The 25,440-nt window shown below is 44.5% G+C and overlaps 1 protein-coding gene across 1 annotated transcript; it reads right to left on the bottom strand.

The window, feature by feature from the left end:
* Positions 1-224: 224 nt before the first annotated feature.
* On the bottom strand, positions 225-22,822 carry hecw2b (HECT, C2 and WW domain containing E3 ubiquitin protein ligase 2b). The gene is made up of 30 exons (XM_061066819.1): positions 22,293-22,822; positions 20,058-20,165; positions 19,835-19,929; positions 19,627-19,702; positions 19,379-19,548; positions 19,069-19,211; positions 18,234-18,334; positions 16,996-17,903; positions 16,762-16,903; positions 16,036-16,200; positions 9,254-9,355; positions 8,077-8,227; positions 7,835-7,938; positions 7,543-7,670; positions 7,010-7,195; positions 6,778-6,930; positions 6,562-6,664; positions 6,370-6,466; positions 6,195-6,278; positions 5,970-6,079; positions 5,446-5,566; positions 5,245-5,358; positions 4,857-5,009; positions 4,652-4,750; positions 4,275-4,404; positions 3,937-4,083; positions 3,700-3,814; positions 3,462-3,547; positions 3,230-3,342; positions 225-3,074 (listed from the first exon to the last, which is right to left on the bottom strand). Exons 1-30 carry the CDS (start codon positions 22,687-22,689, stop codon positions 2,963-2,965), a joined length of 4,713 nt encoding a protein of 1,570 aa, XP_060922802.1. The 5' UTR covers positions 22,690-22,822; the 3' UTR covers positions 225-2,962.
* Between the last annotated feature and the right edge of the window lie 2,618 nt (positions 22,823-25,440).

The following is a 25,440-nucleotide window of genomic DNA, read 5'->3' as shown; positions in this document are numbered from 1 at the left end:
TGTGCATCACATTCCCGGTCCGGGTAGGATCGGTTCCCGGGGCTGATAAGTTCCGGGGCTCAGTCGAGTTCCGTTTCAATTTCGAGTGTCCCATTAAAAGAGAACAATTCAATTAATGAACAAAGTGGTAAATAAAAAAAGCTAATTAAATAGTCTCGTCATTTGGACCACAGAGTCCCTGTTGTCTCAAGTTGCATTTGGAGGCAAAGAAGACAAAGTTTGCATAGAGAGATGAGACTTTATTTCAGGAGAGGACTGCTGACAAACATTCATATTTAAAAGTGAGGTGGACTGTACAGAAAGACAAGAGTGTGAAATGTGAGTCAGCCCGTTAAGGCTCACAGCTTTGGTTAGACAGACAGAGGGCAGTGCATTCAGTGAGGGGAATACTTGAACTCTTATTTTATTGTGAGAATGGATCGATTTCATCCAACTGAACTGAATTCACATATGAAACTTAACTGGTTTTGCACAAAACGTACTGTGTAATTTCAACAAGATCAATTTGCGCACTTAAAAAGGCAACGTTTCTGTCTGTGTGTAGTGACTTTGTCTTATAGAAGCCAATTTCCATCAGGACATGAAGAAAAGTGCAAGAAATATTTAAATATGACTATGATAAAACCAAAACCAGGTCTTATACTATGATACTACAATGTAACAGGCTAAGTCAAAATGAGTGAAACAAGGACGTCAGGATTATGTCACATTATCACCGAATTAGTCAAATTTTGAGATAAAACTATGAGATAATTTGTGGTGCAGATTTGTTTCTTTTCTCAGAAATGGGCTTCCATAGAGTCGGATATTGCCTTGTGTATAACATGAGGCGTTGAGAAGGGTCCGTTCTGGCTCAGCACCTCAGCAGTGGACTTCTCACTGTTGAAGGCCTGAGCTTGGTTGTACAGTTGTGGTGCGGAGAGGCAGTTCGAGGCGTGCTTACATTCATAGTGCAGGGAGGAATGTGACAGAAGAGGGCAGTGACAAGTATCTCAAAGTAGAAAAGAGAAAAGAGATTCACTGCAAAGCTCCTTCAAATGATTTTTATACAAAATGACAGCATGTTTTTTTTTTTACTGTGTGCCTGCTCCCAGCTCTTCCTGTGACCTCCACTTAACAACCTGGTTGTATGAACATTTAAACTTCACTTTTAATTTCATTCACCATCATAATAGTAACAAAGTGAGGTTTTACAGAACGTGTGATGAGAGTCAGTGGAACAAACACGCAAGTGGTCACCATCACGAGAGAGAGAGAGAGAGAAAAGGAAACACAGGGACTTGGAGCTTTTGTGGAGAATCTAATCATAATGTGCAAAATGTGAATAACAAGCCAGTAATAATAATAATGAAATAATGACAAGAGAATGAATTTTTCTAATGAGCAACAGCAAATATACAAAATAAATGTTTTGATGCCAGTTAATACATTAGCGGCTGTCAAGTCTTTTTTTGAGTATGTAACAAATCAGACTTATTTAACCACATGAGCTGGCACCAGCAGTTATAGAAGAGCTTCTGATCGGTGTATGTGTGGCTGGATCCAGAGGTCAGCATGGGGGGGGGGGGGGGCACTAGCAGCTGCCAGCTCACTGCTATGGGGCCTGGCTCTCCAATTCTTCGAGCCTCTTCCAGGTGTTATGGTAAAATAATGAATTTCCACTCAGCACTGTGTCCCTAAGCACTGAAATGGACAAGATGAGTCCATTATCGTAAAGTCAGCCAAGCATTATCGTCCTTGCTGCAACTGAACGGATGCATTCACCACTTCACTTTCAGCCATGCTACTTCTGTAAATGCACAACTTTGATTTGAGCATCTTTAGAATGCACTATAATGCACTTTAGGGTACTATATAGAGACCCACCCCACCCATATGAATGATTTAATTTGCTTGGTACATTTGACCATACAAATTTCTTTCAATCTATAAATCATGAAATGGGGTTAGTCTCAACACACTGTACGAAACAGACCTGGATCAAAGCTCGTTTCAAATCAATCTCAAAGTAAATTAACTTGTTGAATGTTACTGAATCTAATCATTAACTTATTAACTTATGAACTCATTAAGTGCTGGCTTGATATCGTTCTGTCCTCCAGTTGATCCAGATCTGGTCAAAATAAAAATCCCTCCCCACACAATCTACATCTTAAAGTTAGTTACATTCAAATCACAACATGTCACTGCCACACGTCATTAGAAAATCACTTCTTCTTTTAGATGAAAATACTGTAACAACGATACCAAAGCTTCTGTTTGGGCTCCAAAATCAGCTGTGGGTAAAGTTCACTGGAAAAATCCCACCAACTGTAGCAAAAGTTACCTCAAGGGGGGGCAACTGCCTTTCTCTCAAAGGTTCTGAAAAAGAAAGAGGAAAAGAAAAAGCACCGACTGCGGGACTGCAGTTCTTTCAATGTGCCACACGAGGACGCCACACTACAACGAGTCCGTCACTGATCGTTCTGGACAGGCCGAGCAATCCTTCAAGGTCCGAGAGAAGTAGAATAAAAGAGGCTGAATCCACTCAGATTCTGCAGTGAAGGCAGTGGTTGCTTCAGGTGATTTGTACATTTGTACACGGTATCAAAGAGGAAATGAAAACAAAAGACATCCTCGTCTAAGATTTTGGTCAAATCCTGGCTGTTCTGATCCCCGTCCCGGAAGGCAGAGTGGGTCTTTTAACTCGTCCCAACGTGTGTGTTACTAAGCAGGTGCGAAATACGTGCAGGTGCAATAAGAACATGATAACATGACACAGGTCAGTGTCACTTTATGGATCAAAAGTCTTCTCATATAAAATATCGCCCGCTATAAATTTAATTTAAACCCTTAAGTAGATTCTAAACCCAGATAATAATGCCCTCTTGTTCCAGCAGCTGTTCTATGTGGTTTCTTCATTCCACAACCATCAGGTGTCTTGGGGGAAGTTGAGAGTTGGGCAGGTGAGAAGTCGAGGGTCTCATTCCAACCCGAAGGTGCTCGTCTCCTCCACGGCGGTCAGCATCTTCTCAAACAGCATCGAGAAGGACGGGTACGGTGGAAGGTCCAGCCGGTTGAAACAGGTATGAGCTCTGGAGAGAGGCCACAGGACAAGGTGTGAGATGATCAGGGACATGAGGTTAAAACTGATGTCCTGCTGGCAGATCATAAGTGGCCCTGGGAGACATCATCTCATCAAAATCTAGACATGATGAGATTTGTGCTGCGGGCTCTTCCCTGTGTTTACCTGGGCAGCGAGGTGACCTTCCCCCACTTCTCCACACAGAACCTGCGGGGGCCGTTGCTTCCTCGCAGGGACGCGAAGCCTTCGTATGGAATACTGGACGTCCCGGTGACGAACTGAAGACGCAGAGAAGACACAGAGAAAGACAGGTTGGACACAGGGGCATGGGATGAGACTCACTCAGTAACTGCAGTCACAAGTCTCTGTCCTGTCTTGCACATTCACACATGCCTACCTGCAGAAGTCGCAGTCTCTGTTCATTGTTGAACCTCTCCACCGCCGCCCAGAACCACCGGATCACGATGTGGTTGTCGTGGTAACCTGTACATAGCAAACCATGTCATGTAACTGGGGTCAACAGGATCACGATGATGGCGAACGACAAGAGTGTGCTTGTAAATTATCATAAAGAAATGCTCATGAAGAAGAGAAACACACATGTATTGTTTGCATGAGGAAAGAAACGTCCATACCTCCTCTGTACTCCGTGTTGTTCCTCCAGTCGGATAAATCGATCTCAGCTGTGCCGGCGATCACCAGCTCCAGCTCCCTGGCATCAAACACCGACACCAACCTGGCATCCACGACCTGGATGACACACACACACATTGTTCTATTTAAGTGAGTTTCATATGTACAAATATTCATCCAGATAATTGAAGTATCAGGGGCTCGATAATTAAAGAAGTCACAGTGAAGCAGTACTGCACCTCATAGAAGCCTCTGACAAGACTCTCAGTCTGCTGCACCACCCCTCTCTCTATCCTCCACTTCACCATCCGCTCGATGTATTCCTTCTTGTTCTTCTCCGACACAGGGATGTTGGCTCCACCGGGCTTCAGCTCTCTCTCTGTTATCTGTGGGAACACACACACATTTTAGATCCTTTAAATAGTTTTAGCTGAATAAATAAAAACCCCAAATTATCTTGAAATGTATCTGTATATATAAAATAAATACAGTTGTTTTCTGAGCACATCGTGTTACTTCTTCTTCTATCCATTATATTTGATTATTGTATGTTTTAATAAGTCAACAATTTTCTGACCTGTCCGAAGACCTCTTCATTGACGGTGAAGGTGAGTTCCAGGATGTCCTCTATGTCGTTGTCCTTGGTCCACTGAAGAGACTGATGAAACTCCTCGTCCAGGTACTCCAGGTCACTCAGGTCACATGGACTGCATGGTGGAAAATGGGAGCGTAAATCACTTGTGTGGGTACATTTCTTAGTGTGTATGTGTGTGTGTACTCCACTACCAGTTTTATATGCAGGGGTACTGTAAATCAGTGATTCTCAACTACTGCTTTAGAATAGTGAAATGTAACTGTGTGTCCCAACTCAGTGCATTTGAAGACCTATTGTGTCACAGAAGCGCAACTAGTCTGTAGTGTTTCAAAGTGTCGACACACAGTATCAGTACGTACATGCGCAGCAGGCCTTTATAGAAAGGTCTGGTGAAGAAGGCATCCAGCAGGTACTGATGGATCAGAGCCAGACCCAGAATACGACCACTGAACCGAAACCTGAAACACACACATGAAGATTATTAGTATGATAATAGTATCGTATATGTGTGCATGTGTGTCTGTGTCTGTGTGAGTGTGTGTGTGTGTGTACAGTGAATCTCACCATTCATGGTGATTGTCAACGAAGGCGGACATGGGGCTGATCTGAACAGTGTACGTGTCGTTGGCAGAGTATTCAAACAGACCATAATAAGGGTTGAACAGCTCCCTGGATACCAAGAAGAAGAACTCTCTGGAAGGCCCGCTGTAGTCCAATCTGCAACACACAGACACACAAACACACAACACACACACACAATGAACCCAAAATATCCTGGAAACAAATTCGTTATATTGAGCATTTGGAGCCTCGACTGTGAGATCATAAATAAATAAGTGAAACGTAATGTTCAGTGGACGTTTTAAATTAAGAGACCTAAAGATTTATAATATCAAGATATGACACATTAGCTAGGTGTATGTACAGGAAATGATGTCACATGCACACTCACCCCTCCTCCCCAACAAAGCTGACGTAGAGCTTGCTGCGCTGCAGGTCTTTACGGGAATAGCACATGATCTGGTTGAAGGCATCTTCCAGCAGATGGTCACGACGGATGATCAACCTGAGGCACACGCACAGTCAAGTTGACAGTCACACACACACACACAGAAGTACACATGTAAATACAAAGAAACCGAATAGCATTTACTTTAGTTTGCCTGGTCCTTGGCCGTAACCCTTAGTTTCAAGCTTTCTGTAGAAGTTGCGCAGTTTGGCCTCAAAGTCTCTCTTGTAGGGAGCTGGAGCTCTGGCGTTCGCTCTCTGAGTTCCTACAAGGACGGAAAGGACAGAATGCTCAATAACTTGTTATGAATTTGGTCTATGCTTTAATTTCAGGACCTCTATAAAACGTTTTGTCAACTCTTTTTAGAGGGTGTGTCAGACTTTTCTGAGGCTTCTGGAGAGCTGTGTGCAGTCACTGTGAGTAAAACCCTTTAAACCACAGTGCAAGGTCTTCTGCTTTATTTCTAAAGATGCAACATGTGGGTGTGGAGGTTACATATTACTTTTTCTGCTCTGCAAGACGTGTGGGTCTCTAAAAGAAATGCTTTCTGTTCAATAACCTGTTTTCCTCCTTCAAAAGGAAAGATTTCAGCTAATGCATATATATGTGTTGACCTCAGTTGCAGTTTTTAATTCATGCAGTGTAGGTGTGTGACTGGACTCTCCTACCAGGTGAGTTCTGTGGAGAGGCGACAGGGGATCCCCGAGGTGACTGACAGTAGCTGGGGTGAAGTAAGGCGTGAGGAGGCACGTAAGACATGACTTCATCTTCAAACAGGCTGCAGCCAGGAGACATAAACAGCAAAAGACAAGTCAATTATAAGAGAAGAGAAAAATGCCACAGTGGAAACAACTATTACGAATTAAATGGGGAAGGAAGCAAGGGAATCACACCTTAGCAGCATGACGAGGTCTGCATCTCCTGACAGCCGGGCCAATCCTGACACTCCATCTGTTCGTATCAGCTGCACCTTCTCCCTGTTGTCATAACAACGTTCAGCTATGAGTGATGCTGCTGTCCTACAGCTATCAGTGCTCAAATACAACTCTATAAGCCCAGAGCGAGTACCTGAGTGGATGGTTCCGGGTGATGTCGGCCTGTCGCTCCTGCAGAATCTCAAAGATGTTTGGTTGTCGAAGAAATGCCACAATCTTGTCGTTGTAAGCTAAAAGACGCGGGGACACAAAGTTGTTGGGACAGTTTTTGTAATCTCTGAGCGGCTGTGTGTTTGTGTGTGTGTTGTGCTGTGTGGATACTGACCCACTGGCATAATGTCTTGGCACTGACCCCTGTTGGCAGAGGTGAAGGTGCTGGAAGGCCGCGGCGCGACGGGAGGTCCGGCATGACGAGGGTCTTCACCCACCTACAGGAACGAGAAGAAGACGTTTTCTCTTCTGGCTTCAGAGAACAGTTTGGTTCTCCTGCATCGTAAATGCTCTTTGAAAGGGAGAGCAGCTGTGTGCGTCTTTTTCTTACCAGTCGTCGTGGGCTGACCTCCCCGGCGCTGTGGCTGCGTTGGCGGGTCAAGTGCTGGCGGTGAGTCAGGATGCTCGGGGGCCGAGTGCTCTGGAGAGGCAGCCGGGGGTCGATGAAGGTGGTGGCTCGGCAGTTATGGTCCACGAAGAAAGGCTACATGGAGAATAGTTATTGGCGGCTATATCAATGTTTTTAGAAGCTTGAGACACTCTGACCTCGTGCGCTGCTCTACCTTGCCGGTGTGGTCGTGCTTCATCTCCCAGCCTCTGGGCAGCTCCAGCTGTTTGTTGGTGAACAGGTTGAGGAAGGCCACCAGGTCCCGGTTGTGCTGATAGCGCTCAAAGTGGTGAGCATCCCGACGAACCTTGCTGATCATATGCTTCAGACACGTGTTGGTGGCGAACATGCGGTAGGCACTCTGAGCGAGAGACGGTGAGGGGGGGGGGGAGAAGAAGAAAAAAATGAAAAGAAAAGGAGAAGAAGATTTAAAAGTGAGGAAAGAGACAAAACAGAGGAGAAGGAACGAGATGAAAGAGCCGTTTGGTAACTAACACATTGTCTTGTGTTTGTAAATGGATACAAATCTACAACCAAAACCCCCAAATGATAAATAGTGAAACATATATACGCGTATATATACCAAACACATAACCTTCCCCTTTTTCTGATTCCATTAAACCAGTGTGATCTATGAGAGGAAGGTGAAAGTAAAAGAAAAGCGGGGGGAAGATGAGGGAGAAGGAAAAATAAAACAAGTGCCCGCACAGGGTTGGAATGCAGCACAGTGAAGAAGTCGGGGCTGGCGAGGAACTTGGCGCTGGGAGACTGGAGCAGCAGGGTGAGGCGAGACCGGGAACTGGACGACTGAGCCACGCTGCTGTCCCTACGCAGCTCTGCAACACACACACACACACACACACACACACACACACACACACACACACACACACACACACACACACACACACACACACACACAGGTACACTGTGTTAGTGCACAAATCAAGGTTGACAGACACGTTTTACTGCAGAATGTGAACTGAAGTGAGGGGATCACCTGGCATTGAGGGGTGCGTGTCAGTCTCATCCACCAGCAGCTCATTGGCCGGAGGCTCCTCTGGTCTGCTGTCATTGGTTATCGTCCTTCGTATACTCTGATACCTGGAAAATGTGTGTGTGAGTCTGCATTAAACACCAAAATAACCAAGCGGAGACTCCATTATTTTGAACTGTGTTGCCTGCATGTCCAGTTTGAGGCTGAGCATACAGTATGTGTGTGTGTGTGTGTGTGTGTCTGACCTGCGGTTCAGCTGCTCCATCTGCTGTATGGAGCTGGACCTCTGGAGGGTCTGTGGGGCGGGGGGAGCCGTGGGCCGCTGCCAAGTGGTGGTCCTGTTCACGTGGTCCACGTAGAAGATGCGACCGTGGCTGTCGATGCGAGCCTCCCAGTCTGGTTCGCACACGCGCGACAACAAAAGCAACAACACAATGACAGTGAGGCCAGGCTGGAAAGCGCAGTGGTTTGGTTTTCTCAACAAACAAAGGTGCAGTTGGTATTTTGCATGTTTTGAATTTCTGCAGCTTCACCTGTCGGTAGTGAAGTCAAAATAGAATAGAAAGTGGATCAGTTTCATATTTTCTAGGGGTCTTCTGTATTTCTTTTCATATTGACATCACACAGAAACTGGACTGCAGCTGTATGAAATGAACTGATTGGAAAACTTCATGACCTTAACATTTATGTGAAATGCTGAGGGGGAAATTATTATAAGCTTTAAGTGTCATTATAAAATGTAAATCATTAGTAACAGTCCTGTGCAAAAAGGTAAAGTAAAGATGCTATGAATAGTTTCAATTATCTTCATACAGAGTGATCATGTAATTCCAGACTGACTCCATGATGATGAGAGGAGGACATCCCATCTGTTGCAGGTTACTTCTTTATGATGTTTGGACTTGAATGCTGACATTTGCTACTGCATGATGAATAAGATCTAGTAGCAAACTGTGTGTATTCTGACGAAAGAACAGACACACAGACATGGAGGAAATTGGCTCTTTAGTGGAAGAGGAAATGTTTGGTAGTGGACTGTGAGCTTATCGTCGGGTACATCTGCAAACGGTGAGCACAGGTTCTCTTTGTTGTTGGTTTCCTTTCTCTCGTTGTCTTTGTCTCAAACCTTTTTCTTATTATACTACGACTTTATTCTTGTATTGTCTTGCCATGTCAACCAAAAACCTGCTTACGATTACATTACAGTGTTTTATAAATGATTTATTCTAAAGTAAAGTGTTGGTGATGACTCAGCTTTTCAAACACTTAAGACAAGATGTGCAACATAGAGAACACACAGGACTTTTTCTGTAGTTGGTGCTGAACTGACCTTTCTTCAGATTAAATACTAATGTACTGCGATACACACACACACACACACCGAACACACACCGAACACACACCGAACACACACACACTTACTGGGTGGCAGCGGCTCGTCCACTCTCTGGTATCGATTAATGTCATGGCGGATGGATGGCAGGGAGCGAACAGACTGGTGGCCATTGACCTGAGCTGTGGCACCTGCATACCAGACACACACACACACACACACGCGTGCGCTCTGTATAAACTGCCTCGCTTGAAGAATGAGAAGACTCACGATTTATTTCCACAGAGCTCCTTCACCATCAGCAGCAAAACCTGGTGACCCTCCGAGCACCAGATCAGATCCTGCAGCTGCTTCAGCTGCACAACACTGGTATCTGCTATTATCTAATACTGTTAAATACTCCTCTGTGTAATCCAGCAGCTTTTTTGGCAGCTGCAGAGAACTTGCTCTAATCTGAATAATGCTCCAGTGGTTCATTAATACTCCCCGATGCCTCAATCCTCCGACCTGGAGACACGCTGCTCCAGATGCTCGTCTTATATGAACTTTGTGGCAGCATAAAATATACACTTGAGGTGGGAACAACCCATTTGAATATTAATAAAGTCTTGAAAGTGTTGTGATGGGAATTTTGTATTTAGACATGGTTAAATGGAACAGATTACATTTATATAGAAAGAAGTTTACTGAAAGATGTATTTTGGTGGTTCAAGACTCATAGTCAGAGTTTAGCTCAAGTTAACACTATGCATAATACTCTTGAAGGGCCTTATAGACGTGGCCTTCTCAGTCTAGTGTGAACAAAAGGTTTCTCAACAGGGGCCAATTAAGTCTTCTGCAGCAGGGAGCTTCAAAGGCTAATAGGTGTGACCTGCAGAGACAGGAGATCTCTGAGAAACTCACAGGGTCTGGAACAAGATGCGTTTAGCATCTTGTTCAAACTTCAAAGAGACCGCCAGAGACCAATGTCTGGTCTTCCTGTAAACGACATGGAGAGAAGCTGATTGGACAAATGTATTTTACTGTGGAGAGGAGGGATCTGATTGTATAAATGGAGTGTACTTTTGAGAGCTCATTGCCATTGCCCTCATATCTGTCACCGTGATGTTTGAGCTCTGTGCCATTGAGGTCAAGTCTGTTGTCGTGACTTGACCTTTGTAAACCGTCCGCAGACGGTTTGAATTAAACATCCAGAATTGATAATTGCTTGTTGTGTCATGATATGTAATAATTTTTCCATTACATTTGGCTGTTGTTGGCAGTGACATCCACGTGAGCGACTCTGGCTCTCGGTGCTGAGGGTAGGTAATTGCGCCGGGGCAGTACGTTTGGAACTAAACCTTTATTATTTCAGTGGGCCTGATGTTCTGAGAATCCGGAGTGCTCACTGAGGTGGGCTAAAGAACCGACTGGGACAGGCAAGCAGTTTCATTCTGGTAAAGTATAATTCTTGTTTTTAGATCTTTTAAGGAAAAAGGTCCAAAGAAATTCACTCATTCAGGGAAGTGAGTTACAGACGTGTATATACTAAGGAGGTCTTAGAGACCGGTATAGGATTCACAATAAGCTTAATAGGTTAAGATTCTTTTCAAAAAAAGATCAAAATGTTAAACAGGGTTTAGCGAAAGAGTTTAATGCTAAATTACTTTAATATTGGGCGCTGCGGCATGCTCATAGTTATTGTAAACAAGCAGAAGAGTAGAATATAAATATATAATAGTATTATTATTTTGAAATGGAGGAAAAGCTGTGACAGAGAGACCTAGGCCAGGTCTGTATCGTCTCAGCATAGCTATCTGTTGAAAAATCTGATAAATTCCCATACATTTTATACCTGCATGTGTCTTGTTTAAGAGAAATGTGAAATGAAGTTTTCTCTAAGGCGATTTGATTCATGCAGAGTTTTAGAATTGTATTAGAGGAATTAAAATTAAAACTTAGTAATTACAAGAGGTGATTACAGTGGCAATATTATAACTGACGGGGTTTTTCTCATTGTCTCTTAAAAAGTGTTTTGAAGGTGAAAGGTTACTATCAACGTTACACAAATGTTGATGATTTGATACAAGTAACATGCATGATTTGATGAGACTAATCTGAGAATTACAGCTGAAAAAGAAAAAGTGAGGAGTGAGTGAGAGAGGATTTCTTGGAATTCTCAACACTGGAATAAGGTGAGTATAATTTCAATCATATTTGGGATATATGTGTAAGTTTTAAAGGCTTATATCAAAAGAAAAAGAAAAAGATTCAGATCAATCTTAAAACGAATTTGAAAATAGACGTTTTTTAAGAAATAGGAAAATTATTGGCTTTAGAAATTAATTCTGAAACATTAGGGTCTTTTCCATATCAGTAGAACTTAAATTCCCAAAAGATTCGTATTCTACTGAATAAATCAGAGTTTAAATTGATAAACAACCATTACAGAGATGAATTTACCACAGATTTCTTCTCCTACAGTTCAAGATATGGTTCTGAAGTATGGTCATTATAGTGTTACACAGTTTGGCTTGTGGGTAAAAAACTATGATTTTCCAAACACAGGGAACATAACTTTAAATCAGTTGAAGCAACTTAAGATCAAATTGCTCATTGAACAAGAACGAAGCAAAGAAGCAACAAGAGGGAGAGATGTGGAGCTATTTGTGCCAGACTGGAGAGCATTTGAGTGTTGGTTGACTGAAGTCAACATAAGAGACAGTATACAGAAGGAAGTAACCGAAATAATCTCCAGGTATCAGTCTCTCCAAATAGGTTCTGATCTGGATACATTTCCACTGAGAGGGAGATCATGGAGACAGAGCAGCCATCAAGAGCAGACCATGATGGAGAGAGAGAAGTTCAACAAAACTTCATATAAGTAAGAACACAGCTGCAGACACCATGTGAAATAATGTTACACATAAAGCATATGGTTAACATTATTATAGTTAAATTAGAAATCAATAAAACTAATTGCTAAAAACACACAAATTAAATCTATTTTTAGGTTCAGGAACTAAAAGCACCAGTAAATATGTGTGAATAGTGTGATATTACTTTTAGAATGAATGTTATATAGCTCATAATGATAGAAAAACATATGCAAAGGTTGTAGATAGATCCATTTTTATCATTGGGGTTTAATAATGTGGTTAGAGGCTAAATGCAAGACAAACATTTATCTCTGTTGTCACTTTACTGCTGGGTAAAATTTAGGGGGAAGATAGAATAGTATGCTAAATTTTAAAACAGCAGGGCAGTAGTGGAAGACAGAGTTGAATAACATCTGCATTTATTTAAACGAGAAAGGGGGATCTGACACAAGCGTATCAATGGATGATCCGAGACAAATTTCTCACCTCTAAATTAACATCCTCTTGCAAAGAGCAAGGGGAGAGATCAAATTAGAGCACAAATGGTATTTACTTAGATTTATCTAAACACTTGGTAAGACAAATTTAGTTTAAAAGGTTATATAGTAAGTAAATTAAGGATAAAATAAGTTTGGTTGCATTTAGAATAAGTAAATACGGTGTTGTCTCAGTAGTTTTTGATAGATACATTGGCTATAAGAAAAGAAAATACATTTAATCAAATTAAAAGATTTTAAAAGGAAGGTTTAAAGTTAATCGCAAACGATTTTCTTTCATGCTAAATCACATTGGGGTTTCTGAACACATTTCTGCATGAAAATGTATTTCTTTGATGTAATTGATTGACATTTTTAGTTTGTTGTAAACATTATTGATTTTTCTGAGTTGATAACAGGTACTATCATGTTTGTGAAACGGACACATATATGATTTTGGTCTGATCAGAAGAGCAGACGCAATAGAAAAGAATATCTGAAATCTTCTTGTGGAATATGAGTAATCTTTTGTTTAAACAGAAAAACTTTTTCCTTTAGGGGAAAAGCAACAGATGCAAAGTTTCAAGCAAGTCTCAGAGCAATGGCAGCTTCTGAGAGAACAGAATAATGTGATATGTGTGATACTTTGAAATAAGACTTTACTAGTGTCATATGCTGTAACAATGATATTTGCTGGAGAAAATAACGTTCACTTTTCAACAGCTAGGAGGTTCAGCTATGATACAGTATTGTTTTGGATGATAGACATTACTATTTACAAATAGAAAGTTTTTAACTAGGAAATTCTAAACTATATCAGTAGAACAAATTAAGATTTAAATGGTTAACAGCTGATTACTGTGAAACTGAAGTGTTTGATGACAGGTTTTCAGCATCACAGTGTGATAACGAATGACAGAGGGGTTTTACGACTCTGTTTGAAACAAAGGAAAACCGTCCCCATCATTACATGCATGGACCAAAGAGATGCAAATATGCTAGTGGCGAGAGTGTCAAGATTTACACTGATAGCTTGTTTGCATGGGGGTTCTGCATGTGATTTGGGCTGAAGAAGAAATTCATGAGATTGACTTCACACCATTGTCTTGCCTTGACTGTGTTACTGGTTGCAAACAGTATGCAGTCTGTAGAGGACATGGAAGGCATTTGAATGATTCTTAACACTGACATTTAATGTGGGTTACAGGAGCGGTTAGCAAGACTACATCGAACTAAATTTTTTTTTAGAATGCAGATTTGGGTTTATTAGTTTAGGAATTAAGTAGTCTTGATAGACTGTGTTTTGTTTGGTGGTCGATGGACTTTTTGATGTGGGATATGGATGATTTTGTTCAACCTGTGTATGTTTTCTCATTAGGTTGGATTGACACATGACTGGAGTCAGTGTGTCAAGAGAGAGGAGTAACATATGCTGGATATAGATGAATTGGGTTATTGGGTGTACACAAGAAACACTCTAAATAATATTCAATAAAACTTTTTTAACAGAGTTATGTAATTTGAGTTACAAATAAAATAAGGACATCCAGATTCTACAAGATTGACATCCACCTCAAAACAAACGGTTTAATCATTTATAGAGAGGTTTAATAAAGATTAAGTTAAATAATGTAGGTTAGGGAAATAAATAAATACTGTTTTGTTTTATGACATGATTTCTATGCAAGCAGAAGTGTTTCCCAAACATCTAAACAGGATTCTCCAGCAGTGAAACAGATACTGTTCGGAGAACTCATTCCATGATGGAAGATTTCAAAAGGATGTCCGCTGACAAGGGTAACATATTCATAAGTATAGCATTATGGATACTGGTGAGTATGAGTATCAACACAAGGCAACATCATGCCACATCCCGCCAGGGATGGGACAGTGGAGAGAGAAGGAAGTAAAAAACAAACATAACAAACACATTGAAAAACACATTGAAAAACAAACTGGTAGATATTGTTTTAAACTGTTTCCTGTACTCTTTAAAATCCACAGGCAGACGAGGAGATTCTATCTAAATCCATGGAGAGAGGACTGCGTGACCTGAAACCAGGAGACTGGATTGTGCTTAAGGACGTGCGGATGGAAGAAGAAGACGACGTCGATGGAACGAGTGCAAGCCAAATGCCTCTCAACACAGATGACAGGAAGGTCGCAGAGGTCAACCTGGAGATGAGGGCCAACGCAGGAGGATTTCCAGAGCCAGGGGTGGATCTACAGGACGGGAAGTGCTTTGTGCCAGTGTGTGAGCTTCAGTCTGAAATTTTTAGGTGTTGCAAGGAGAGGCAACACATTTGAAGAGCTACACGCTGAACACAACCGCACCAACAGGAGATCAGCAACACATGATTATACGACTGAGAAGCATTCAAGGGAAAAGAGATGGTTTCCCTGCTCACGAATGCTTGGCAGGAACAACATCAAATTTCTGATCATCAAAGTCAGAGCATACAAGATGTCTCTGAAACAAGATGTTCTTCAACAAGGAGGTGTTCGACACACGATCAGGACGAAGTGTGGCACCAATACAGTGAACATTTTGATAATATGATGATCATCATGTTAATAATTGTAAAATACGTTATTGAAGTTTGTAGAAACTGATCATTTTCAATTGTGTAACTCTGTTGTATTGTTTTTGCGCTAAGACTAGTGTTACTTCTTTAATTCACATATCCTGGAAAATTCCCAATCTAAATGATGAGATGTTATAAAGATGTTGATCCCAGATGGATAAAAAGGGAGGAATTGTGATGGGAATTTTGTATTTAGACATGGTTAAATGGAACAGATTACATTTATATAGAAAGAAGTTTACTGAAAGATGTATTTTGGTGGTTCAAGACTCATAGTCAGAGTTTAGCTCAAGTTAACACTATGCATAATACTCTTGAAGGGCCTTATAGACGTGGCCTTCTCAGTCTAGTGTGAACAAAAGGTTTCTCAACAGGGGCCAATTAAGTCTTCTGCAGCAGGGAGCTTCAAAGGCTAATAGGTGTGACCTGCAGAGACAGGAGATCTCTGAGAAACTCACAGGGTCTGGAACAAGATGCGTTTAGCATCTTGTTCAAACTTCAAAGAGACCGCCAGAGACCAATGTCTGGTCTTCCTGTAAACGACATGGAGAGAAGCTGATTGGACAAATGTATTTTACTGTGGAGAGGAGGGATCTGATTGTATAAATGGAGTGTACTTTTGAGAGCTCATTGCCATTGCCCTCATATCTGTCACCGTGATGTTTGAGCTCTGTGCCATTGAGGTCAAGTCTGTTGTCGTGACTTGACCTTTGTAAACCGTCCGCAGACGGTTTGAATTAAACATCCAGAATTGATAATTGCTTGTTGTGTCATGATATGTAATAATTTTCCATTACAGTGTCCAGAATCACTTGTGCAGGAAACCAGAAAATGCAGATGAATGTGTGACAGTGTGTCAGTGCTGCTGTATAATACGTAGATGAAAAGATAAACCATTTGACGGCTGGAGTGAAGGAGCTACAATCTCCACTCTGCGTCTCACCTGTCTCACCTGTCTCTCTCTCCCCTATCGTCCCACTCTGACCCTCACTGGCAATGCTCACATCCTGGTTCTGGGCCCCGCTCCCGGAGGTCTGCGTGGAGCGCCTCCTCCTCCACACCTCCCCTCCCTCCTCCTCCTGCTCCTCCCGCCTGTCCCCGCCACTGGCTTGAGCCCCTGTAATTAACAAGAAGACTTCAAGGTGCTTTTGTGTGGAGCTGATCGTGGCGGCAGATAGAATCGGCATATTTCATTACTGGAGTGTAGATGTAATGTGTCACATCTGAGGAGTCTCATCATCTGACCTCAGCCTCCGTATGGCTCAATGTTCAGGTTCAATTTAAGACCTTTAAGAAAATTGTGTTGCCAAAGTATATAAATTAAAGCAGTGATCACGATACAAAATGGTGAAATAAGAAAGTGATTATCAACAGCGAACATGAAATAAGATGATTTTGTTTATGTTTTGTTTTATGATAATGTACCTTTTCCTCATGAGCTATGTTCTAAGGATGACAAATGCATTCTGACAGATGTCAGTCTCTCCTTTAGTGTGTCTGATAAACCAGTGCAGCAGATTTCCAGCTGCTTTTTCCAGTTTGCTGTGATGAATCAGATGTAGCTGCCACTTTCCTTCTAAACTTCCATTAGTTATTATGGAAAAATTAAGTTTAACTGTTAAAAATAGTCCTTAGAAATATAAGTGTCTGTGTCACTACACACACAGTCACCACCTACCCTCAGAAGTCTCTCCTTCTTGCTCAGACGCGTCGCCGCTGGTCGGAGCAGCTGCTGCCACCGGCCCGTTGGCCTCGCTGCTGGAGGACTCCGCCCCCTCCTCCTCGGCCTTCGGAGCCACTTCTTTTCTCGTGTCCACCTCCTGAGAGGAGAGGAGAGGAGATTTAGTTCATCTAACGGCAGCTTTTCTCAAAGCTCTTGTTTTGTCTCGTCATCTTGCGTACAGCTTCTCACCTGAATTGGTGAAAGAGGTCCGAGTCCGGAGCTGTAGGGAACTTCCTGGCTCGCCCCGACCCTGCTGCTCTGCTCCTGACAGGTACATTCCCTCACAGGCTCCCCCGGCTCACACGCTGCGGACGCTTCAGCCCCTGACGCCTGAGACGAGCAGGAGGCTGTGGAGGTCTCATGCTGCACCTCAGCTGTTGCACCAGCAGCCTCTTCTCTCCCAGGTGTAGTCTCGGCTGCTGCTGCTGCTCCTGCAGGTGTCTGACCTCCAGCTGCACCTTCTTCACCTCCAGCTCCAGTTTCGACCGATGCAGACTCAGATACAGGCTGAGCACCAGAGGATGAACCTGCATCTGCGGAGGCTCCAGACGCACTTTCGGCTCCAGACTTTGATCCCCCGTTCCCCTGTTGAGACTCAGATCTAGCTGATCTACTTGATAAGGCCAAGTCTGGGCTTTGTTGTGTGGCTGCTTCCTGTGCTTGGTCCCTTTGCTGCCCCGCTGTCTCTTCGTCCTCATCCGAGTCAATGTGCAGCATCGCATTGAGCCGCGTGTCCGTTGGAAAACTGGAGCGGAGTTTCGGAGAAGGCCCGGCCAGAGGTTGGTCCAAGGGGCTCCTGGGAGACTCAATGGCATCCAGGTAATCATTGAGTGACACCTGCCGGTGCGTGTGGCCTCCCTGAGCCACAGGAAGCAGATCCTCCTCTCCCACACGCCCCGGCTCCCTCCACACACTGTCCTCACCGTAGTAAGAATTACCATTGACTAGCACGGAGCCCTCGTCAGAGCCCGTGGGAGAAGGTCTATATGTGCCGCGTGAAGACGAGGAGGGCTGAGGGAGGTCTTCGTCGTCTGAGGGAGTGCCGGGGTCACCGTTTGTGGCGCCGCCCAAGATGGCCCCGGTGTCTGGGGAGGCCTCTGATGGAAGGAGCGGAAGGGGGAGGAGGAGGAAATAAAAAAAACATGATTGAGAAAGAGGTTCCAGATGACTCTTCAAAATCCACCAACTGGTTGCTTATGCATGAGGGAGCTGGAGCAAGGAAACTGTTTGCTTGTCTCAGCATTAAGACTGGTAGGGAAATTCCAAAGGTCAAGTTTTTGTTGCTTTGTACCGAATGTCTGATTTTTAAAAGTCTTGGATTCAAACATATTGTGTTAGCGTTTAAAGTTGTGTTGTGTTGCTCATATATATCACCCCATAAAAGTACACAAGAAGACACACACACAAAAAAAAGGGTTGACACCTACCCTCATGTCCGTTGGAGGTGATGTCCACTCTGAACTGAAGCTGCCCGCTCACATGGTCCGTCGGGAGACGACGACACAGGCTGTAGGTGACCGGCTGATCGCTGTACACACACACACACACACACACACGCACACACAAACACAAACACACAAAGTACATGATACATCATTGAAGAACACACACGCAGTAAATACAAATATACTGAAGGTTTGAACGAGCATGGAGAAGGAAGGCCTGACTGTTTTAACAAGCTTGGTGCAGCAAGTCAAATGCAAACTGGCTGGAAGGCAGCAGCAACCAGCACCACCTTTCAGTAATAAAACCCCGACTTCAATATTGATTTTCATCACAAGGTTTTCCACATGTTGCCATAAAGAGACATTGATCCTAATACCAAGATAACAGGTGACATCTATTTTCATCCCTATGTGGCGTAATGCACAGTATCACAGGGTTTCAGCCAATCGATAAACAAGATGCAGAGAAATTACTCACAGCCTTCATTGCAGCAGTAATATTCTAAATCCAAGCAAAAGTTGATATGAACTTGTACAGTTCAAAAAACATCCCCACCTCCTGACACCATCAACATACAGGATACTGCACACACACAGTACATCATAATTGACAGAAGTATATGATGTCCTCTGTTGTAGATCGATAATAAATCCATGCCTGAACAATGAGCTGATTTGGAGATATGGATTAGTATTGGATGAACTATGTTGAGCATTGCTGTTAAACGCTAAAGATCCAAGGTGTGTGTGTGTGTGTGTGTGTGTGTGAGTGTGTGTGTGTGTGTGTGTGTGTGTGTGTGTGTGTGTGTGTGCTCACTCAGCGGTCGGCCCCTCCAGAAGTCTCTGCACGGGGATGATCAGCTGACCCAGGAACCGCTTGATGATTGGTCGGCTCTTGGAGAACTTGTCTTTTACCTCAATCTCCAGCACGTCCGTCATCAGAGCCACAAAGGTGTACTTCTACAGGAAGACATGTGAGAAAATAATGGTTTTATTTTCAACAGTTGTATTATATTATCTGAAATACCTAGTGTTTCTTCATTCAAAGGATATCTGTGTATTGCCACAATCCCTCTCTGACACTATGGTGTGTGTGCACTTCAGTAAGAGTGTGTGTCTGTGCTCACCTCCCCGTGCCACACAGGGTTGGTGGTATTAGATATGATGGAGGATCGCCTCTCCTGGCCGTGGTGGGTGAACTTGGGGAGGCCGCTCCTCTTCCCAGGCCGGATGGACATCTTCAGGTAGGGGTCCGGGTTGAAGAACATGCCCTTCTTCAGGCCCAGCGCCCGGATGTCTGGAGAACACACAGGCGTCAGCGTCTGTGTTAACTGAACCAACATGAAAACCACAAGTCCTGAATCCATCCACTCACCTGATAGGGTGAAGCTGACAAGTTTCCGACAGGGCTCAGGGCGTGATTGGTCTGCCACATGGCCTTCACTGTCCACCTGAGGAAACAACCAATAGGAGATCAGCATTTTGATAGGATTATGTAAATTAAAAAAATGAGAGATGATGATGATGAAAGAGAGTGAGTGGAGTAATGTAATGACTGACACACACACTCAGATGATACATACCGGCACTCCAGGGTTCTTGACGGTAATACAAGGTGTCGACGCTCTTAGCGCTCCACTTACGCCGTGATAGTATTTAAAGCAGATCTTTGTCTCCGCTATGTAGAGAGCACACACACACACACACACACACACACACACACACACACAAAAACGCTTATCGACTGACATTAAACCACAAATGTGTGTAATTAGCACAAACAAGGGACCCGTGAAGCCCACTCACACTCCATGAAGTAAGGTCCCGACTCCAGTCTCCACACGATCTGTCCTCTCTGGGTGCCGTTCACGCCACGATTCTTGGAGTCCCAGACGTTGGCCACACTCGTCTCATCTAACAAATACACACACATTTACATTCATATGTATAGTCACATGTTCCTCTGCCTTCTGGTTTAATAAAACACACACACATACACAGATGCTTCCATGAGTGAAGCAGCAGGTGGAAGAACAGGATGTGTTGGAAGGTCACACACAGTGGAGCTCAGTGAGGACGAGACATGTGGGGACACCCCCAGCACGAGATGATTTACATGGACATAATGCAAAGAGCTGAACGTTACTGTGTGATCAACCTGTTTCTGTTTGATTCCAATCGAGAGAGGGAGGTCAGATAACAAAAGCATTACAATTATTAAGTGGATCCAGTGTTCACTTGTGTATTCTCCACACACCCAAAGGCTCCTAAGGCTGCGTGGTGCATTGAGAAACCACGGTGGAGTTTACTGGTACCTGAGGGAAACTCCGCCCTCGGGTCATAAACCAACATCCCTGTCTGCGCATTCAGAGACATCAAACATTTATGTGTACGTCCTGTGTGAAGGATGACAAACGGCCTGTGTCCTAATGGATCAACTCTGATGTCTGTCAGCCACGCACACACACACACACACACACACACACACACACACATTGACCTGTCACACCAGGTCTCCATCAATAAACCCTGAGCCTTTGTAGGTGACAGCGAATTCCTCATATACACACGCGCACGCACACACACACCTGTCTGACCTGATAACCCTGCAATCTTCCAAACCACATAAACAAACTACAGTCTGAGAGGTGTGACACAACCCTCCCCCCCCCACACACACACAGACACACATACATGAGCCAGACAGCAGAGTGAGGTTATGTGGCTCCAGGAGAATGTGGCCAGCAGCCAGGCTGGAAACAGTGCTTATCTCTGGGGAGGCCAACCTGAAAAATCCCCCCCACCCCCCCACCCCTGCCTGGATCAATACCGCAGAGGAGCTGCAGAGAGGTCGGAGGGATGGAGAGATCACCTTTCACCAGCTTCCTCTGTCTATCGCTCTCTGATAAAGGATTGTGCACTCATCCCTTCTCCACCACAACACACACACACACACACACACACACAAAGTTGGACACCTGAGCGTGTGTGAAATAGTACGCTTTACACTGGCTGCTGAAAGCTGCTCTTTCACACCTCCAGGAAGTCTGAGAGGAACAGGTCGACCCCGAGCCCAGCGGACACAGAAATAACACATTTGATTACATTTAAGTGCCAACTCTCATTATTAATGTGAGCAGGTTTAAAGTGTAGTAGTCTTTTCTACTGGGTATCACAATACACTTATTCTGCTAATTTGTTTTGTGACAGACAGCCACCTATGTCATTCACAAGTACGTGTGTCTAGGACAAGGAGGAGCCGTGTGGTGTGTGTAAGAGGCAGACTGTAATATGAGATGCGCAAACATACTCCTCGTATATGCTACTGCGGCTGAGTCAGCATCCCTTTTTTATCAGGGTACTCCCTTTCTCTCACCATCTTCTTCCCTGCAAACACACACAGACACACTGGCCACACTAGATCTATCCATTAGTCAGTTAATGCAGCAGCAGAGGGGCTGAGGTAATGCTCTAACCTTGAGGAGATGAGTTACAAGTCACAACCTCTTCAGTAGTGCTATTGCATTACTATCCTGCAGCAATCTTTTTTATTACGCCACCGAAGGAGCGAACAGGAGGATCAGTGCGTGGACGGACAGAGGGAGAGACATCATGGTAGCGAGAGACAGGAAGTAGGGAGGAAGACTGGCAAGAATGATAATGATGAGCAAGCAAGAATAGACCATAATGGATAATCAAGAACGGAGAGGTAAGAGCTGTGCTGTGATGTTACAGGAAGAGGCTCTGATAAAGTGGAAGTGCATTTGAGGTTCAATAAAATGTTGCATCTTCACCCACAAGATGCCTGGATAGTAAAAAGTTCACTATCGGCCTTGTTTGCTTTTACCTCCAAAAAAAATCTGTCTTCTTTAAGAAACGGATGTTTATGAACGTGTTCAATTTGCTGCAGATCCAAATAAAATAAAATGTTTGATTCCTAAGGGGACTGATGGGTGTTAGCAGAGTCTGTTGTAAACACTAAATGTAAATATAGTGATTTTGTACTTCAGTGAGGGGGGGGGGCGATTTGGAGGTGCTCACCGATGTGGTACAGGCCGATCCAGTCAGTGGCATCTACCTCCTCCTTGATGTCCCAGGAAATGATCAGGTGGCTATGACCAAGAGTCAGCTGGTACGTAGACGCCGTGAGTGATGAGCGGCTGTCCGAGGTCACCAGGTCCGTGTCACTGTTGGCCCGCTGGAGTCCCACACTCGCCGTTTCCTGCTGGTTCCCTGACGACATGGAGGAGGAAGAGGACCCCGAGCTGGAGCCCCCGACTGCTCCCGACAAGCTGCAGAGGTTGTCGGGTCCGATTGTGTACGGCCGCATGTGCGGCGTGCGCCTGCGCACCGCCAGCAGGTGTTCCCGGGCGCTGCTGCTCCCCGACGATGATGCCGAAGGGGACGACGAGGTGGAGGTGGTGGCAGCCATCGCCATGGTTCCCGCTGAGGAGGAGGTGGTGGAGAAGGGAGGAGAGGAGGAGAGCTGGTGGCGATGGTGGGAGTGGGTCTGAGGGTGGTGGTGGTGGTGATGATGATGATGATGATGGTAGTGGTGGGGAGACGATGGGGCAGAGAAGGTGGAGGGTGACGGGGAGGATGAATGGGGGCGGGGGCGAGGGGGGAGGACCGCTGTTGCAAGGGAGGGTCGAATGGTGTAGGATTGGTAGACACGTAGAAGGAAGAAAAGAAAGGAGAGGGGAGAGGGGAGAGGGGAGAGGGAGAGGGGGGAGTCAGGCCTCTTTAGGTCAGATGTGACATCACTAGACCAAACGGAAGAAGCACTAAAGGGTTGGGGAGGTAAAAGTGATGAAAAGAGGAGAAATGATAGAGGGATGGAGCTGTGAGAGTGAAGGGATGGCGAGGGCGGTGCAGTGTCCGAAACAGATCTACTTTTAAAAAACAGCTGATAGAACAGTCTGGAGTTTGTCCTCCTCGCCGCACATCTCTTCAGGCGCACTGGCGTTGGGTCGGGGGAAGGCACTTCAATGTCCCCACGCTTCCTCTGACTCTGATCACTCTTTTAAATCCTGTTCCCACTGCAAATGTCTGCGTCTTCCATGTATCGCTCTCAGCACCCTGCCACACCTGTCCATCTTGTCGTATCCACAAGTGTCAACGGCAGAGCAGTGCCTTGCTTGTGGGCACTAGAGAACCCTGCAAACCACACAGGTATCCATGATGAGAAAAAAGAGGGGATGAGGTGGAGGTGGGATGCGGGCGGAGGGAGTCGAGGAAAGAGGGATGAAAGGTGGTCCAGGTATCCTTCCGCTCGTCTGTCCGGGGGCGGAGGGGGTGATGACGGGGCGGTCCTACTATCCACAGGGAGGACAGGGGTGGAGGAAGGTTGGAGACCTATAGGAGAGACGGAGAGAAAATAGAGGTGTGGTGAGTAAGGGGAAGAGGAGGCATGATGTCCAGTGTTTAGTGGCACCTGAACAAAACCCAAACTGGAATATCACTTCAAGCCTGGCCTGACCAACCGGCCACATAATGACTGAACACACGTCTCCACCAGAACCTACTTCGCAAGGTTAACAGGTTCAATTCCGTTTCCTGAATGGATAGATATAAAAACACTTCCTGTTGCCCTTATAAAATACACAAACGCACACACCACTCCTTCTTGCTCTCTCTCTCTCGCTCCCCCCACACATACAGGCAATGTGGTTGCCATGGTGAGAGGTGATTACGCCATATCATGTCCCAGCTTCCCCACCAGTCACATCTATCAGCTGCCGCTCCCCCGCCTCCCTCTCTCCAGCCTTCTTGCCACGACCAAACTGAATAGATGCGCACTCACACACAGACTCCTCCCCCCCCCCCCCCCCGGAATTAGCTGTGAAATGTACTGCCATTAGAAAGTGAGAGGGAGAGAGAGGGATACAGACAGCAGAGAGTGAGAGAGAGAGAGAGAGAGAGTGTGCACTCGTTGAGCACTTTATTAGGAACAGCACACTAACACTGGGTAGTTCCTCTCTTTGCTCTTCAAATAGTCCTAGTACCATATCAGTGATTCCACAAGATCACAACTTTTCTGCAGATCTGTCACTGACAATCACGTCTGAAGTCCACTGAACTCATTGTCAAGTTCATGAAACCTGTGAGAGAAAACTTGCTGGAAGTAGCCATTAGTAGACGGTAGAGAAGGGAATGAAACATAAACGCTTTCTAATAATGTGATTGGGGGATGGAGGCGCGGCATCAAGCTCCTACAGATACAGACACTTGACCAGGCAGCAGATCTGCCTATAACTGGAATACTGAGTGCCACACAAAGGTTCTAACGAGAAACATTTAAGTAGTAAAAGTAATTTGGTAAAAGTCAAACGCTGTGGTACTCAATTTCACTTTTATGATCTGAATATTCCGTCAGCCAATGAGGTTTCCTTACTTTTCTGGAAATGTTTATTGTGGAACATCCTCAAAATTCACTCTGTTTTTAGACCAGCAAAAACACTACCCTACAATAAACAGACACACACACACACACAAGCTAAAATTGGATTGAATGACTGGATGTTTTGCACTAACAAATTGGAGCACATTCACGCATGAGCTCAAAAAGGTCCAGCACACTCCACCCTGCTGAGGGTCACAAATCTAAACCCTGCTGCACACGCACACGTGCGCACACATGCACACAGTTGCCGTCTCTTGTCTTTATAAAACCAATCACAAATGAGCGGACCCACACACACACATGAACACGAAGCTCTCGGGAGGTAAGTGTCCTTGATCCAGCTGCAGGATTAAAACAGAGAATGGGAGGATTTACTGTTGACAGAATATCTTCTCTAATCCACTGCATTAGCACAAGGCCTCAATCTGCAGCTGGATCGGCTGCCAGCTCCCTCTGCGCCCATGTTTCCATCCAGCTGTCCAACACATTTCAACCCCACTCCTGTATTTCATAAATAAAATGGGTAAGTGTTTAGGTTAAAGTTGTACATGAATACAAAGAAGCTAAATCTTTCCATTAGACCAGAGGACATGGCATAAGCAGCTGTTCTCATTCCCTCAAATCGTCTCTCACACTTGGGACTTTGACACTTTGACAACTTGTTTTCAGGGTAACAACCTTTTGCCATTTGTGATTGGACCGAAGGGGTCTGCACTCAAAGATCCCACCACAGGCGTCACATGATACATAACCCTGATTACATCATCAGGGTTACAGTACGCACAG

This window comes from Limanda limanda, chromosome 23, assembly GCF_963576545.1.
Source record: "Limanda limanda chromosome 23, fLimLim1.1, whole genome shotgun sequence".
NCBI lineage: Eukaryota > Metazoa > Chordata > Actinopteri > Pleuronectiformes > Pleuronectidae > Limanda > Limanda limanda.
Note: the sequence above shows the minus strand (reverse complement) of the source record. Positions and strands in the feature narration are given on the sequence as shown.

Bases quoted from the DNA above. Each gene is read 5' to 3' on its own strand.
- hecw2b (XM_061066819.1), bottom strand. From the start codon at position 22,689: ATGGCGATGGCTGCCACCACCTCCACCTCGTCGTCCCCTTCGGCATCA. The intron at 16,201-16,761 runs GTAGGTGGTGAC...TGTTAATTACAG, and splicing joins AGAAGGAGAGACTTCTGAGG to GGGCTCAAGCCAGTGGCGGG. The intron at 4,405-4,651 runs GTACGTACTGAT...TCCACCATGCAG, and splicing joins TATAAAGGCCTGCTGCGCAT to TCCATGTGACCTGAGTGACC.